Raw genomic sequence first — 17,811 nt, 5'->3', positions numbered from 1 at the left:
AAAGTCATCATAGAACAACTGTATTTTTAATGCATGACTCTCACTTGAAAAAAGTGGATGTGCCTTTATAGATTCAGATTCATAGATTCATACTTTATTGTCATTGTGCAAACTTGTACAATGAAATTGGGGGTGGTGCTCACTACCCATAGTGCAAAATAAAACACAAACAACAGCAATAGGCACAATAAATATAAATATGCAGTCATAACATATAAGTGTCTTTTTTTTTTAAATAAATATATATGGTAGAGGATTTCACATGTCCATTGGGGGGGGGGGGGGGTCAGGCGTTAAGTAGACGAATTGCCCAGGGGTAGAAGGTATTCCTCAGCCTGTTTGTCCGGCTCCCAAGGGACCTGTATCTCCTACCCGAAGGGAGGAGTTGGAAGAAGCCATGGCCGGGGTGTGATGGGTCACTCATAATTATTTTTGCCCTATTCAGCCCCCGGGAGGTGGCAATGTTCTCCAGGGAGGGCAGGGGGCAGCCGATGATTTTTCCTGCCGTCTTAATAACCCCCTGCAGGGTTTTCCTGTCTTTGGCTGTGCAGTTTGCGTACCACACCGTAATGCCATACACCAGTACACTTTCAACAGCAGAGTGGTAAAAGGTCTGCAGCAGCTTTGTCCCCACCTGGCATTTCCTCAGCAGTCTTAGAAAAAATAGCCTCTGCTGAGCTTTTCCGACCACCGCAACCGTGTTGGTGTGCCAGGTTAGGTCCTTACTGACCTGCATCCCCAGAAACTTGAAGGAGGAGACCTTCTCCACGCAGACCCCGTCTATCTGGAGTGGGGTGAGGTCACCTCTCGTCGCGCTCCAGTCAAATATCATCTCCTTGGTTTTGCTGGCGTTCAGCAAAAGGTTATTAGCTGAACACCAGGCTGTGAGCCTCTGGACTTCCTCCCTGTATGCTGTCTCGTCACCGTTGGAGATGAGACCCATCACTATAGTGTCATCCGCAAATTTGACGATGACATTGGAGTGATGGGCGGGGACGCAGTCATGCGTGTAAAGAGAATACAGGAAGGGGCTCAGCACACAGCCCTGAGGGGAGCCCGTGCTGAGTGTCAGGGTGGAAGATGTTTGTGTCCCCATCCTCACTGTCTGTGGACGGTCCGTCAGGAAGCTGTAAATCCATTTACAGGTTGGGGCAGGGAAATCCAGGTCAGTCAGCTTCCTGATGAGAATGTTCGGCAAGATTGTGTTAAACGCCGAACTAAAGTTTTCCGCCGTTTTCCTCAATAAATTCTCATCACTACTTACATCTGTATGTGCAATGTCCCCCACTGTTATCCTCCTTGGTGATTTCAACATCCACATTGACAACCCATCCTGTACTTTTGCTAATGACTTCACATCACTTCTGGACTGTCTTGGCATTACGCAACATGTCAACCTCCCAACCCATAACAAAGGTCACATTCTGGATTTAATCTGCTGCACTGACATCACTCCCACTAACCTTGTTGTCATTGATTTCCCCATCTCCGACCACAAAGCTGTACTTTTTGACATTCATACCCAACTACACAAAACCAAGGAACAACGGACCATCTCCTTCAGAAACATCAAACTTATCAACACCACAGACCTCTCCACCATGATCAGCTCCTACCCCAACCCTCCCCCAGCTTCCTCCCTGACTGACCTGGTGACTCACTACAATAACTGCCTCTCCTCCTCCCTCACCACCCTGGCCCCCCTGAAAACCCGCTCAGTCTCATTCACCCACACTGCTCCCTGGTTCACTCCTCATCTGCGCCAGCTCAAAGCCACTGGTCGTCGACTGGAGCGACTCTACAATAAGACTCAACTCACTGTACACCGCCAAATGTATTCGGACCACCTCCATCACTACAAGAATGCCCTCACCACTGCCAAAACCTCATACTACTCCAACCTCATCAACACTGGTACAGGCAACAGCAGAGTCCTCTTCTCAACAGTCAACCACTTACTTCAGCCTCCTAAATCTCTCCCTCCAGATATTTCCACCACCCAATGCACTGCGTTCCTTGACTTCAGCTCTAAAATCAACACCATTCACCAACAACTGGCCTCATCTCGCACCCCCTCTGATGACCCACCCTGGATGATCACCTCTGGCCAACCTCTCATCAGCCTCTCTGACTTCACCCTAGTAACAGAACAGACCGTTTCAGAACTCATCCGCAAAGCCAAAACCACCACCTGTCAGCTCGATCCTCTTCCCACCTCCCTTGTCAAAGCATGTCTTCCGTCCATCTCCCCCATGATCACCAACATAATTAACTCCTCCCTCACTACTGGTACTGTACCCCCCACTCTCAAGCTGGCTGCCATCACTCCCATCCTGAAAAAACCTGGTGCTGACCCAACTGACCTTAACCATTACCGGCCCATCTCCAATCTCCCTTTCATCTCCAAAACACTTGAAAGGGTGGTTGCCGCACAACTACAGTCCCACCTCGACATTAACAATCTCCATGAACCGTTCCAATCTGGCTTCCGTCCAAAACACAGCACTGAAACAGCCCTAGTCAAAATCACCAACGACCTCCTCCTTGCAGCCGACTCTGGATTACTCACCATTCTCATCCTCCTCGATCTCAGCGCAGCATTCAACACCATCTCCCACCCTCTGCTCCTTGACCGCCTAGCTGGTATTGGGATCACTGGTGCTGCACTCTCCTGGTTTACATCCTACCTCACCGGCCGTCAACAATTTGTTCAACTAAGCAACCACAAGTCTGGGTGTTCAGGTGTCTCACTGGGTGTCCCCCAGGGGTCAGTCTTGGGTCCACTCCTCTTCACCACTTACCTCCTCCCGCTGGGCACACTCCTCCGTCACCATGGGGTCCATTTTCACTGCTACGCTGACGACACACAGGTCTACATCTCCACCAAACCCACCGCTGCCATCCCCCCCACCTCCCTCATCACGTGCCTGGAAGAGATCCGGAGCTGGTTGAGCAGGAACTTCCTGAAACTCAATGGAAACAAGACCGAGGCCCTGCTCATCGGATCCAAATCCACCCTCACTAAATCACAACACACCCCAGCTCCACTCATAATTATCGATGGATTCCCAGTACCCTTCTCCTCCAAAGTCAAGAGCCTCGGCGTCATCCTGGACAACACCCTCTCATTCGCACCCCATATTCACAACATCACCCGGACTGCATTCTTCCACCTCCGCAACATCGCCAGACTCCGCCCATCACTGACCCAATCCAGCACTGAAATCCTAGTTCACTCATTTGTCACATCACGCATAGACTACTGCAACGCCCTCCTCACCGGACTCCCCACCAAACTCATCAACAGACTGCAGATCATTCAGAACTCACCCGCCCGGATCATCACCCGCACCAAATCATCTGACCACATCACCCCTGTCCTCATTCAACTTCACTGGCTCCCAGTACACTACCGTATCCAATACAAAACCCTACTCCTCACCTACAAAGCTCTCCACAACCTAGCCCCCAGTTATCTCTGCGACCTCCTCCAAGAATACACTCCCTCCCGCTCCCTCCGCTCAACCTCTGCTGGACTACTATGTATCCCCACATCACGACTCACTACAATGGGTGCCCGGTCATTCAGCTGTTCAGCACCCAGGCTCTGGAACTCCCTCCCCCCACACATAAAACAGTCAGACACCATTACAACCTTCAAGTCACAACTCAAAACTCACCTGTTCAAACTCGCACACAACGTCTAACTGATCACTGTTTTGATTTTTTTTTTGAATTTTTTCTTTTTTCTTTTTTCTTATTGCTTATGTTTATTTATTTATTTATTTTTCCACAATGTCTTGTTTTTTAAAAAATGTATGATGACTATATGCTCTGTAAGGTGACCTTGGGTGTCTTGAAAGGCGCCTCTAAATGAAATGTATTATTATTATTATTATTATTAAAGTCAACAAAAAGCATCCTGACATAATTCCCCTGTTTTTCCAGGTGACTTGCTGCAGTGTGGTGGACAGTGGCGATTGCATCAGCTGTCGACCTGTTTGCTTTTTAAGCAAACTGATGCTGGTCAAAGTTTTGAGGGATGCAGGACTTAAGGTGGGGGAGGACGAGCTTCTCGAAGCACTTCATGACGACCGATGTTAGTGCCACTGGTCTATAGTAATTTAGGCTGCCTATGGTGGATTTCTTTGGAACTGGGACAATGGTGGCTGCTTTGAGGCAGGGTGGGACCATAATATCCTTGTTAGGACCCCTGACAGTTGGTCCGCGCAGGCCTTCAGTACTTTTCCCAGTACTCCGTCTGGTCCTGCTGCCTTGTGTGGGTTTACGGCCTTCAGGACTCTTCTCACCTGATGTTCCTGCAGCTCAAGCTGGTGGGTGCTCAGGGGCTGGGAGGACAGAGGAGGAGGAGGAGCAGGAGCAAGGTGGGGTTTTTGAACTTCAAAACGGGTGAAAAAGTTATTCAGTTCTTCCACCAGCGAAGTGTTGGCAGTTACTGCATCCGAAGGGGTGCCCTTGTAGTTCGTCAGGTGTTGTAGACCCTGCCACACTTTCCTCGGGTTGTTGTCAGCCAGATGGTTCTCCACCTTCCTCTTGTAGTCCACTTTGGCTGCTTTGATCCCTCTCCTCAGGTTTGCTCTTGCCATCCTGTACTGGTCCTGGTCGCCAGCCTTGAAGGCTAAGTCTCGGGCTTTCAGCAGTGTCCTCACCTCAGCTGTCATCCATGGTTTCAGATTATTGAAAACTGTGATTTGTTTGTTCACTGTAACATTGTCCGTGCAGGTCTTAATATAAAACAAAACAGACTCAGTGCGGTCATTTAGCTCCAGTTGATCAAAAACAGCCCATTCGGTGTGGTAAAAGCAGTCCTGTAGCTGGCTGAGTGCTCCCTCGGGCCAGATTTGTACAATTCTTTTAGCTGGTTTTATTCTCCTCCTGAGGGGTATGTAAGCTGGGACACTGAGCAGGGAAATATGATCCGACCTGCCCAGGTGGGGGAGGGGTATTGTCCTGTATGCTTTCTTAAGATTTGAGTAAAGCCGATCTAATGTGTTTTTACCTCTGGTGGGACCCTGGACATACTGCACAAACTTGGGAAGCAATGTTAGGGGTATTTATGTTAGGGGTGCAACGGATCATTCATCATTGATCCGTGATCCGTTCGGATCATCTATTTCGGTTCGGCACATGCATGATCCGCGGATTGATTTATGAAAAAAAAAAATTGTGCGCATGTTCAGTCCACACACAGCCGTAACCATTCCTGCTAGTTCCAGGGACAGAGCTACTTAACACGCTCTGGGTAAAAGTCTGCAACAGTTCCCTTTTCAATAAGCAAACAGTCCTATGGCTCGTTGTGATTTATTGTCCTCAGCGTACAACATGAAGAACAGTGGGCATGGAAAAAAAAAGTAGGCTAGACTTCGGTGACTACTGTAACGATAACTGCTGCCTCCAGTGCTACGTCTGTTTCCATATACTCGCGCTGCCACACAAACCTGTCGCCTAGGTTACCACTCAGACGTAACACGTAGCTGACATAGCGATTGCTAACATAAAGAAAAACCTGCAACACAGCGTGGTCATGGCGAGCGGAGGAACAGAAGAACTAGAACGCCCCACATTTAAATCCCCTGTTTGGGAGCATTTTGGCTTCCCTGTCAAATTGAATTCAGAAGGAAAGAGGTTGGTGGATAAAACCGTGACGGTGTGTAGGCACTGTGGCACAAGAAAGCCATACAACAGTGGAAACACATCGAGCATGGCCACGCATTTACAGCGACATCACCCCGGTGTTTCACTGACAGGAGTGAAACCGAAAGCGGCTCAACAACCGCTCATCACCGCGGCATTTAAGCAGCCCCTTCCTCCACAATCAGACCGGGCTAAAGCAATCACAAACGCTATCGGTCTGTTTATAGGTGCTGACATGAGGCCATATTCCGTTGTGCAAAACAAGGGATACAAACACATGCTGAACGTGCTCGAGCCACGTTACGACATCCCGTCGCGCACCCACTTCAGCGACAATATTGTGCCAGGTCTGTATGAGCAGGAGAAGAAAAAGGTGGTGGATGAGCTAGCTGTAGCACCCTCTGTTGCACTCACAACAGACGGGTGGACGTCGAGGGGAACAGTGAGCTATGTGACAATATCCGCTCACTTCATCACAGCAGACTGGGAGATGAGAAGTCCGGTGCTGCAGACACGCCCCCTCTACGAAAATCACACAGGCAGTCACCTTGCGCAGGTACTGACACAAGCAGTGGAGGAATGGAAGATAAAGAGGCCCACTACTAATATCCCAGTCACAACTGATAATGCCAAAAATCTAATAAATGCAGTGAATGAGGCAGGACTGGGCCCACAGATAGGGTGCTTTGCACATGTAGTAAATTTGGCATCACAGAAGGGAATCTCAGTCAATAGGATGGACCGCCTCCTTGGGAGGATCAGGAAGGTGGTTTCCCACTTCCACAGAAGCACAACAGCTGCTCATGTGCTTAAGACAAGGCAAGAAATGCTAAAGCTGCCTACTCATAAGCTCATACATGATGTCCCAACAAGGTGGAACTCCACTTATGATATGTTAGAGCGTTATCTGGAGCAGCAGGCAGCTATATACTCTGCATTGACCGACAAGACCCTAAAGAAAAATGTCAAAGACATCATAACACTCTCTGATGATGATGTGAGAGTGGCAGAGGAGGTCCTCCAGGTGCTTAAACCCCTTAAAACTGTTACATCTCTGCTGAGCACTGAAACGTCACCATCTGTGTCAATGATCCTTCCGCTGAAAACAAGGATTCTACAATCCATGGTGTGGAAGTGTGGAAGACAGCACCATCACTCAAGATGTCAAGACTGCCATTAGAGAGGACCTGAAGCCCAGATACACTTCACCCCCTACTCTACAGGACTACCTCCACAGATCTACTGCCCTGGATCCGAGGTTTAAGTCCCTGTCTCACATAGACCCTGACCTACGCCAGAGGACATACAGTGACCTCACCACTGAGATTGTGAGCAGTCTGGCCACTGAAGACTGTGATGAGGTAAAGGAAAAAAACATTATTTTAAAATGATCAATTTAAATCTTCATACATTTTTTATTTTCAGTAATAATGGCATTCATTTAATGTTATTGCCGCATTTTTCATGTTTATGAAACATGAAAATAAATAATAGGTTTGATTAATTACCTATTCTTTTCTGCAGGGTCAAGCTGCAGAGCCAACAGGAGCAAACTTGGACACATCTCCACAAAAGAAGTCGGCGTTGGCAGAGCTTTTTGGAGAGACCTTTGCCAGCAAAGACATGGACAGCAAGACTCCTGCTGACATCAAAGAGGAGGTGGCATTCTACCTGGCAGCAAGCGGCATTGCAGTGGATGGTGATCCACTGACATGGTGGAAAAGCAATGAGTGTAAATACCCTCATATTGCTAAGATGGCAAGATGCTATCTCGCTGTGCCAGGCTCTTCAGTTCCTTCCGAGAGTGTTCTCAACAGCAGGGGACATAGTGACTGCAAAGAGGTCCACACTCTCCCCAGACAATGTAGACACCCTTGTCTTTTTGAAAAATAATTTAAAATTATAAGCTCATGTATGCTTTGTTTTCTTTCTTTAATTCTTCTTTGATGATAATGCTCTTGTTTCAAGGAAGATGATGTGCCTTATTATGTTGCACTTTAATTTGTTTTTTTATTGATGGTCATTGGTCCATTTTTAAAGGAAGATGATGTGCCTTCTTATGTTGCACTTTAATTAGTTTTTTATTAATGGTCATTGGTCCATGTTTAAAGGAAGGAGATATGCCTTTTTATGTTGCACTTTAAGTTGTTTTTCATTGATTATGTTGAAAAGAAGATGTTAATTGTACACTTTAAGTTGATTTTATATATTTCAATTGAATAATTAAAAAGTGTTAATAAACAAAAAGACAAAACATGTTTATTTGTCTTGTCTATTATTTATTTATTTATTTATTTGCTGATCCTAAAAATGATCCGATCCGTGACTCTGATCCGAGGAACGATCCGAACCTTGAGTTTTTTGATCCGTTGCACCCCTACTTTATGTATAACCCATCCTCGAAATCAACATAGAAGCCATCTGGGGAACTCCTGCCAGATTTGAGCATACTACTCGTCTTTGGGTTTTTCAAAATGGGACAGTATTGTCTGTAGAATAGGAACATAAGAGAATTTGTCTGTGACGAGCACTTGGTCGTAAGTACCAGTTTTTTTGTTCCTCCTATTATCAAACCTGACTCCAAGTACTTTCTCTACAGGAGTAACAATTTCACATGTCTCTTTGAAATAGGACTTCTGTTTAGAGACTGTATTAAGGGAGGTAAATGAATTTTCAATTTCACTGAATGTTTTTGTAATTCCAGTATGCATTTCTTTTTCTGGGGACAAGCATTTTAAAGCTGTTTCTTTCACCTGACTTTGAATCTGTTCTACAAGTTCTTCCAATGACGACACTACCCCATCAACAGTATTTTGGCCTACTCCTGCTGACAGCAGTTGAGCTACAATAGCTCCACAAGCATCCTTGGTGTTTTTATTGGTCACTGAAAGATCAGCAGTTTTGACAGAGGAGGTAGCCACATCGCTAAAACACAAATCACTATCATCATCACAAGACATTGACACATTTCTGGCCTCAGAGGTCTGTCCCTCAGTGATACTTTGAACTGAACTTTGTCCACTGTGAACTCGATTTAAATGTTTTCTAAACTGAAAACGACCCAAACTCTAGAGAACAACCAGTCTGGCCACATTTAAGGGAGAGAGTTTTCCCAGGCAATAAACCATGAACACTCTTCAAGTGTCTAACAAGAAGATTCACCCCACCAAAACATTGACTACATAGAATACACAACATATTGTCAGAGACCACCTGGCTTATAGATTAATATAGCTCAACAGCTAATTTAGTGGAGCAATCTTGCTCTGAGTTCAGCAACCCGAGGAGTCTCTCTAACCTTCCCTATGTCTATTTCAAAAATTGTGGTCTGAATGAAGGTGTACATTTTGTACAGCGCATTGTTATAGGATGTGCCAAATACGAAGTGAGCTTTGAAAAGTTCATCAAATGCTCCAACAGCACTCACAGCCTGACACGCTATGGCTTGCTTGTCCAGTATGATGTAGTAGCCATGGATGCGACTTTTCTCGGTACCAGTGGCAAGAAGATAGGGCTGTCTTCTCTCTTCGATGGAATCAAGGTGCTGTTGTATGCTGGTTCCTGTCTGTCGATGACACACAAACAGAACAAAAAACATTTGTTCAATTTCCAGTCAATCTGGTTATTTTAATTGGTTATAAAAATGAGCAGGTGACCCCAAACTTTTGAACGGTAGTGTAAATACATGATGTTGCATATAAAATATCCTAAATACCCTGCATCTGGGACCAGACCATGTAAAATAGTATATCAAGCTTCCAATTCCACAGATTCCACAGAAGGCCTTACTGCATAACACAATTGCATTGGATAAAATGTCTAATGCAATAGTTTTACAGCGGGATGTAATATTTATTCACTGTTGGGCTAACCTTCTGAAACACCACGAGAAGCTTCTCTGCTTGAGCCGCCGCCATCTTGCCAGGTCGCATGCGACCCTGTGCTGAAGGTGGAAATAGATACAGGAGGAGGAGGATTCCAGACATGTCACTGTCCCATCCTAAAACAAACACAGACACACAAAATAATATGATCAATAGGCAGACTGGTCAAACCAAAGAATAAATTTATATTGAACAATATTGCAATTTAGATTGAACAATAAATGTATAAATCCTTACCCATATCTTCATGATCACTATTGACATGGTCAGATGATTCAGCAACATCAATGAGTTCTTGGAGCTCAGCTGTGCGGTGTAGTCCCTTACTTTGGGCGATGATTTTGTCTTTGAAGGCGGTGGGCCATCTCTCCTTAAATGTGTTGCTTATGGCCTCTCCAAACAGCTCCACAAAGTCCTGTTCAATCTTGATGGAAAAAGAGAGTTGTTTTTGAGACCATAAATCTATCAATGCTAATTCGATTCTCAAAATATGTCCACTTTATTTTAAAGTTTGGCCACTGTGAAATGTCTCATGACAGTACCCAACTCAAACTATAGATGCATGCATCCACCTGAAAATCATTACTTAATAGGCCTTTCACATCTTTAAAACGTGGGTATTCTGCCAGGACATCGCCACATCTTTCAGGATCTTCAACCATATTCCTTCGATACCGAAAGGTACTCCTCATTTTCTGCTTGACTGTTTCTTCATCAACACTATGCTTCATCAGGGAGATTGCATTGACGCAGTCTTCATCAGAGTGTTGTGAGGTGCCTGCAACTTGTCTTTGTGCTGTTGGACCTCCATCAAATGTCTTGATGGAGATTGGTGATTTCCCGTGCGAGCTGTTTCTCTGGACTGTCTTTATTCGCCAACTGAGGTAACCCTGGCCGCTCTGGGAATCATAGTAATGTTCCTATCGGTGAAACAAAAGTTTAAAAGGCTGTTCATAGCTGGAAAAAGGTGAAGGGTCAACAAGTGAGTATCATGTATGGACGAGTTTGTGTGTTGGGGGTGCACAAATGTCAAACAACTTACGTAGCCATGTTTGGCTTGGGGATCCCTCAGGTATGGAAAGAGCTCGATAATTCCCCGTGCATACATTTCTCTTATATGGTGTGGTGGCATTTTTCTGAGGAAACAAACATTCTGTCTTATTAATCACATACTTAGCATAGCCTAAGAAGAGATTCTGTGTTCAATGCTCATGACACTCACCCATGCTTCTCCATCATTTCAGCTACTAGAATGTTCACCATTTTCCACCGTGTACTGTCTGACAACATTTTTGTCATACTCCCTAAAGACATTATCACCACCAGGTTTCTTGCGAAGTATTTCGTCAACCAACTAGGAAAACAACAATAAGATTGAGAGCTCTTATTTTAGCCTGCAGCAGTCATTGCACATGACTACCACATACACATGAATTTGTTTAGCTTCAACGTCTTTTCAGCAAAACTCAAAACAGCAGGATGGAGGACTTGCTGATAAATGCTTATTTGCGAGCACATGACAGTAAACTTGAACTGAATGGATCCAGGAGGCTTTTGCGCATTAATTAAGAGCATCTGCCAGTTGCCATTAGATTATTGTGTTGGGCAAATATAACTTTGCAGGGAGCAAGCAGAGTTGTGGATTTCCATGGCAACAGGCCATGAATTATCTTTCATTTGGGAACTTTCTCTAGGTATATTGGTGTTCTGAGACAAATGGCTCAATAGTCCAGGACACGGTTGAATAATTTCGAGCCAATATGCCACAAAAAAGATACTTACAGCATGGGCATCAGATCTATTTGGTCTGGACCGTTTCCCCTGGGGACTTTCATCGCTCAGAATGACAATAGAGTCAGTATCAGAGTCCTCTTGACTTACAGCTGGTGTCGACTGGCAGCTGGTGCCTCAGAAACAAAACCTGCATAGCAATATTTTACGTAAAGTTTGAGAACCATTTTCTTCCAAACAGGTAAAAGAGCACCTCCAAGGTCTCCTAAAAACGACCCAAAGAGAAAGAGTACCCTAGGACATACAGGTTGGGTCATCTGTTCTACCCATGTCCTATTTAGACATTTAACATTATTAATGCAGAGTATAATCCTGTGTCCCCACTGCCAATTATCAACATGGAAAAAGAATTCAATAGCATCTACAGTATATCAGCCTGAAAAAAACACAACAACATGACATTGATTAGACAATACAAACCTTCAGAGACAATACAAACCATCAATGGATAGCTCATAAACACCAGTATTTGCACCGATCACTTCTTCAAACACCTCATGATCAACCTCAGTTTTGGAGTCATCAAAGAGCTTTGCATTAGGCAATTGGCTGAGGGAGATGCCAAACTTCTGGAATGCTATGGGGAATACAAACATAATGAGCACATTTTCTCCAAAGCATGAACCATTAAGGTCATTGACTTAAGGCAACAGCATTAGTTATGAGTTAGTGTTTTTCTATGCCATGTGAAAAGCTGTTTAACACTAGAACAGCCGTCGAAGGGGTCAAATGACCCCTGTGAGTTAAAATAAAATATATGTTTGCACTCGATCACATTCCAAAACTCTACTTTCTTGACTTTTCCTAAATATGTCTGTTGTAACACCCTGTGTTCATACTTCTTTTTTTTCAGACCGGGAAAGCTATTATAGACCATTTTTCGGGTCGCCCATGTTGCAGGGCAGATGCTAAACCACTCAGCCAACTGCTGGTTCATAAAGTAGATGGAATGGAGTGGTCTTGACAAAATATCCACGATAACAATATAGGCATATCTCAATTAATTTAATTACTTTATTTGCATCATTTAATCTTAAACCCTTAGTGAAAATATAGGCTGTTTGTACTTCATATATGTACATTTATGACAAAATCGTGAGGCTTGTGACACACACACACATGTGGCGCTCGCGCGGTAATAGTTCATTGGCGCCAGCTAGTGATTATTATGTGCAAATGCACAGCCTCTCATTCAAATGACTTAGGGGTCATTTGACCCCTCTTGTGGCGCTAGTAGTAAGTCAAAATGGCCCGGCGTTTCTAGTGTTAAAAGCTGTATATATTTGAATATTAATGTTAAGAAACAGACAAACTTTAAATATGATTTTTGGGCAAAAGCCACTCCTACACAGGTCATAATGCATTAAGGAATACTGAATATCCGTTCATTAAGTTGATTTACAGACCAGACAAAATCCTTTCAATTAAAGTTAGACTTACCACACTCAAGCAGTTCACTGAGCTTGGCTTCAGAAATGCTAATGAATTTCTGGATGCCTCTGAACTTGACTTTGACCAACATGATCCGTTAGCCTGGAAGGAGGGATCACAGACAAAACAAACTTAAGAAAAACGACCAAACTTGATTTCCAGTACAGCACTAAATAAACATAATACCATGCATAACCTTCTCTAGGCTTTGAAATGCATTTGCACTGAGCAGACAGAATCTAGCCTGAGCACATGGCGGCTAGTAACCTCCATTTTGAACAACCTCATCAGCAATACAGTTAACCATCTTTCACACTGCAAAATTACACAGTCACCATTGTCGCCAAAATAACTAAGCACAGGGAATTTAATTTCCAATTTCCACAATGGTAAGCATAAAACTAGCAAATAGTGATAGCTGTGCTCAAGAAAACCTAGGCTTAGTGGCGACGGTTAGCTATGATTACTGCTAACTAACCTAGCGTTAGCCGTTAGATAGCTAATCAACTTCACAAGGTCACTAAGAGAGATCATGGGACAGCATAACTAACGACAACGGAGCCACGATACAATCAATTGTCTTGACATAACGTGATTAAAATATCAAAAAGTCATTCATTATTTTCACATTTCTCGGCATGTTTTAATCAATAAATGATCATCAGGGCTCCAGACTAACTTTTTCCTTGGGTGCACTGGTGCGCCTAAGTTTTTAATTTGGGTGCACCAACACGTATTTATGGTGCACCCAAAGGGGGGGGGGAGGGGGGGGTGGTCGTTGGACCGTGCCTGCCTTGCGCTGAGTTGTTAATGGGGGGGGGGGGGGGGGGGGCAACCGGGCAGCTGCACCGGTTGCACCGTCGATATTTACGCCATTGATTAATAATATTTTGACCATTAAATAAATGCCTTAAATAAATGCCGAATCTGTATCTCTCATAAAGAATATCGTCAGACAATGCCAAGGGATCGGTTCTGTCCCGAAAAACCCTCTTTCTCCGGAGAGACGCTGTCATGCCAAATTTGTACCGGGTGCCAAATTTGTACCGGGCACGTCAACAGTTGTCCGTTGCCAGGCAACGGACAACTGATTACGTAAGGGTTGTCTGTTGCCGGGCAGGTTTCAAAAAACATTCGCGCTCATGTTGCCAAAGACGAAATAACATAATACAGATAACGGATCGCTAGATAACACTTGTTTTTACTTTATTTTTGTATTGTATTTAATTGTTTAATCAAATTTAGCTAGTAAACTGATAAGTGCGATAAGTGCGCCGAGGTCCATGGGAACACCGACAAATGGTGACGCCATTATCGGAGGAGGGGCTAGGAAGCTGCGCACGCCGATATAAGTAGCCGATCTCCGGGTAGACTCGCTGAAAAGCTGCTTCCGACCAGGTTTGGTTGCAAGCATAAGTCACCATGGTGATACAGCGACGCTTAAAGAGATCGACTTTCATGGAACAGCTAACCCAGGCTTTCAGCTCAACATACCTCGCTAACCCTCTAATCGAGCTTCGTAGTACAGGCCCCTGGATTGGGCTTTGCGGGTTTGTTTACCGGCGTTGCTATTGTTACCGGTCTTGCGTGTTTATTAGGTATCTAATAAATCGCTGTCTAATCAATACTTCATTCACTGCCTCTTCCGTGGTCATTGCAATATTATGAATAGACTGCTCTGTAAAAAAATAAATAATAATAATTATACCAGATACATTTTCAGTCTCACCAGTGCGCCCAAATAAAATATTTGGTCGCACTACCCCGAATTCTAGGCGCATGTGCGCCCAAATTAGGCGCACTCTGGAGCCCTGATCATACTGTAGTTGCTATTGGAACTTTCCCTTACCTTGCTAGCGTTAGCGATTAGCTTACGTAGCTAGCTAAAGTTGTCACTACAAATGTGATGTATTATGCAGTTTTGACCTCTCACGCTAAATCACAGAGCCCCACTGTATTTCCATGAGGCTAAATAAGCAACAGATTGAAAACAATGACATTATTTTAAATTATTACGTACACTCACCTTTCTATTGGAGCCTCTTCAAACTGGCGCTGACTTCAAGGGCAGATTCTTGAGGTCTGGCTGTGTAACTGCGTTGTTCCAAAAAAAGGGTTGGAGCCTTCTTTACACTAATGTTTTTAGCTCTGGATTTTAACATAGGCTTCAGTGCAAATTTAACTTTATCTGTAGAGGAATCTACTCTACCTGTAGAGGAATCTACACTATAAGTGCAAGTTGAAGTTAAAGGCCCACTATGCAACTTTTTTAGCCAAAATGACATTAAGTATGCAGGTTGAGAGTTATGCTGATGGTTCTGCATCCATTTCTGGGTCGATTGGTGGGTGTGTCATTTTCCCATGTCGCCTCTACAGTGAAAAAGCGCATATGCAACTTGATCTGCTCGGACCGGGACGCACCGGATGTGACGCAGCGGAAGTATCCTCGAAAATGTAGTCAGATTGTAGTTTCGAAAATGCTTTACGGCACAGACACACACCCAAACATGGCACCGGCTAGATATAAACAGCCAGTTGCGAGGCAATTGTTGCATTCATCATGGATTAATCGACTGATAAGGAACCCAAGAGGCGACTGTCGGTGGAACAAAAGAAGAATGGACCAGAAAAGAGATCAGACACGAGTGAAAGGGGAACTATGCAACTTTTTTGGCTTGATTTACCTTAATATAACAGGCTAGGAGTCATTGTGATGGTTCCATTATACATTTTTGTTTGATTGTTCGTTGTTTCAACTCCCCCTTGCGCATCTTGGCGGAGAAAAGGAATATGTTTCTGCCGGCGACCCGCCGCCCACTCTCGCGGTCTCGGGTCTCGCGAAGTAACGAATTGCTTTACGGCACAGACCCCCAAACACGGAACCGGCTCGATATAAACACAAGTAACTAAGGGATTGTTACATTCATCATAGATCAGCCGACTAAAAAGAGACAGAGAAACCCAATGTCGGAGGAACAGAAGAAGAGAAAGGGGAGACTGACCGACAGAGAGGCCAGACACGAGTAAACGTTGGGCAAGCTTTTCAGGAATAGCGTGAACTGAAAGAAAAAGAAGACTGCAAATCAGACTCCGACTTGGCCGTGTTGCTTTTGAAATTGAAAGTACCCTTGGGTGAACTTTGTCCTTGTGGTATTCTTGATGTTGATAGTCTCTGTACACATGTGTTTGATCAAACCATTTTGTTGTGAGCCCTGTAAAAATAGTTTTCTCGACCGTTTTGTTGTGAGCCCTGTATGTTTCTAGCTTGCTTGGTTGCAACCATATAAACACCTTTGTTTCCATTGGTGTTTTGCTGTTCGTCTGTCTCGTCCCCCTGATACAGACTGAATCCCCGAATCCAGGTTCTTGTTTATTTAGATTATTATGTTGGCCAACACTCTCACACTGATTGTTCTGTTCAACCTAAGATAAAACAATTATAATCTAGGATATAAATTCTCCCCGTCAACTATAAAAAAGGATGGCTTTATGTTTATTGCAATACAAATACACCATTTTAAAAATGTATAACCTTGCCTACACTTCATGAACATCTACTTCGGACATGGCTCCACGCATTCGCCGGCTTCTTTGAAAACAAATGCACATGGCTCGCGTAGAAGTGCATGTGGAAGGGTCGTCAATGAGTTGTTACGACAGTGTTGTAAAATATCTACTACGAAGCTGTAGGGGGCGCTGTGTAGAGAAATGTGCGTGCCAAAACCAAGAAAACAGCGAGTTGCATAGTGGGCCTTTAACAATGTGATTTCAACACTGCAAATTTTACTGTGTATCTCTGTCAATTTCAATGCAAAATGTTGATATTTCTGTTAATTTCAGAAAAACATGTCTAAAACACATTGTTGGTCAAAAAGTGATTCTAGCGCTCTGAAATGCATTTTGCACGCATAAATACAAGAAATGTTGATATCTCTGTCAATTTCAATGCAAACGTGTTACTCATCTTACCAAAGGGTTATAGGGCCATACTCCACCATTTGGAAGTGGAATACATTAGTTTTGAGCAAAATAAAAAATGTAAGGTCAAAAACACATTGTCGGTCAAAAAGTGATTTAGCGCTCTGAAAAGCATTTTGCACGCATAAAAACCAGAAATGTCGATATTTCTGTTAATTTCAGAAAAACAAGTCAAAAACACATTGTTGGTCAAAAAGTGATTCTAGTGCTCTGAAATGCTTTTTGCACGAATAAAAACAAGAAATGTTGATATCTCTGTCAATTTCAATGCAAACGTGTTACTAAGCTTCCCAAAGGGTTATAGGGCCATACTCCACCATTTGGAAGTGGAATACATTAGTTTTGAGCAAAATCACCAATGTAAGGTCAAAAACACATTGTTGGTCAAAAAGTGATTCTAGCGCTCTGAAATGCATTTTGCACGCATAAATACAAAAAAATTTGATATCTCTGTCAATTTCAATGCAAACGTGTTACTAAGTTTACCAAAGGGTTTATAGGGCCATACTCCACCATTTGGAAATGGAATACATTAGTTTTGAGCAAAATAAAAAATGTAAGGTCAAAAACACATTGTCGGTCAAAAAGTGCTTCCAGCGCTCTGAAAAGCATTTTGCACGCATAAAAACCAGAAATGTTGATATTTCTGTTGAATTCAGAAAAACAAGTCAAAAACACATTGTTGGTGAAAAAGTGATTCTAGCGCTCTGAAATGCATTTTGCACGCATAAATACAAAATTTTTTGATATCTCTGTCAATTTCAATGCAAACTTGTTACTCATCTTACCAAAGGGTTATAGGGCCATACTCCACCATTTGGAAGTGGAATACATTCGTTTTGAGCAAAATCGACAAAGTAAGGTCAAAAACACATTGTTGGTCAAAAAGAGACTCTAGTGCTCTGAAATGCATTTTGCACAGATAAAAACAAGAAATGTTGATATCACTGTCAACTTCAATGCAAACGTGTTACTAAGCTTAGAAAAGGGTTATAGGGCCATACTCCACCATTTGGAAGTGGAATACATTAGTTTTGAGCAAAATCATCAATGTAAGGTCAAAAACACATTG

General features: G+C 43.6%; 2 protein-coding genes and 1 long non-coding RNA gene across 3 annotated transcripts in view; 1 reads left to right on the top strand and 2 right to left on the bottom strand.

Annotated features, from left to right (window-relative positions):
* Window positions 1-17,811, bottom strand: part of LOC132453341 (immunoglobulin superfamily DCC subclass member 4-like) — a 99,777-nt gene that overhangs the window by 77,413 nt on the left and 4,553 nt on the right. The gene's annotated exons all lie outside the window — the stretch shown is intronic.
* LOC132453316 (E3 SUMO-protein ligase ZBED1-like) lies at window positions 5,723-7,223 on the top strand. Its single transcript, XM_060046155.1, has 2 exons — window positions 5,723-7,016; window positions 7,180-7,223. The coding sequence occupies exon 1, from the start codon at window positions 5,723-5,725 to the stop codon at window positions 6,833-6,835; it is 1,113 nt and encodes a 370-aa protein (XP_059902138.1). The 3' UTR covers window positions 6,836-7,016; window positions 7,180-7,223.
* Window positions 10,135-10,835, bottom strand: LOC132453387 (uncharacterized). Its single transcript, XR_009524686.1, has 3 exons — window positions 10,762-10,835; window positions 10,582-10,675; window positions 10,135-10,459 (listed from the first exon to the last, which is right to left on the bottom strand). It is a non-coding gene; the product is annotated as an uncharacterized LOC132453387 (long non-coding RNA).

Source organism: Gadus macrocephalus, chromosome 3, assembly GCF_031168955.1.
Source record: "Gadus macrocephalus chromosome 3, ASM3116895v1".
NCBI lineage: Eukaryota > Metazoa > Chordata > Actinopteri > Gadiformes > Gadidae > Gadus > Gadus macrocephalus.
This window is presented reverse-complemented; position numbering and strand designations above follow the sequence as displayed.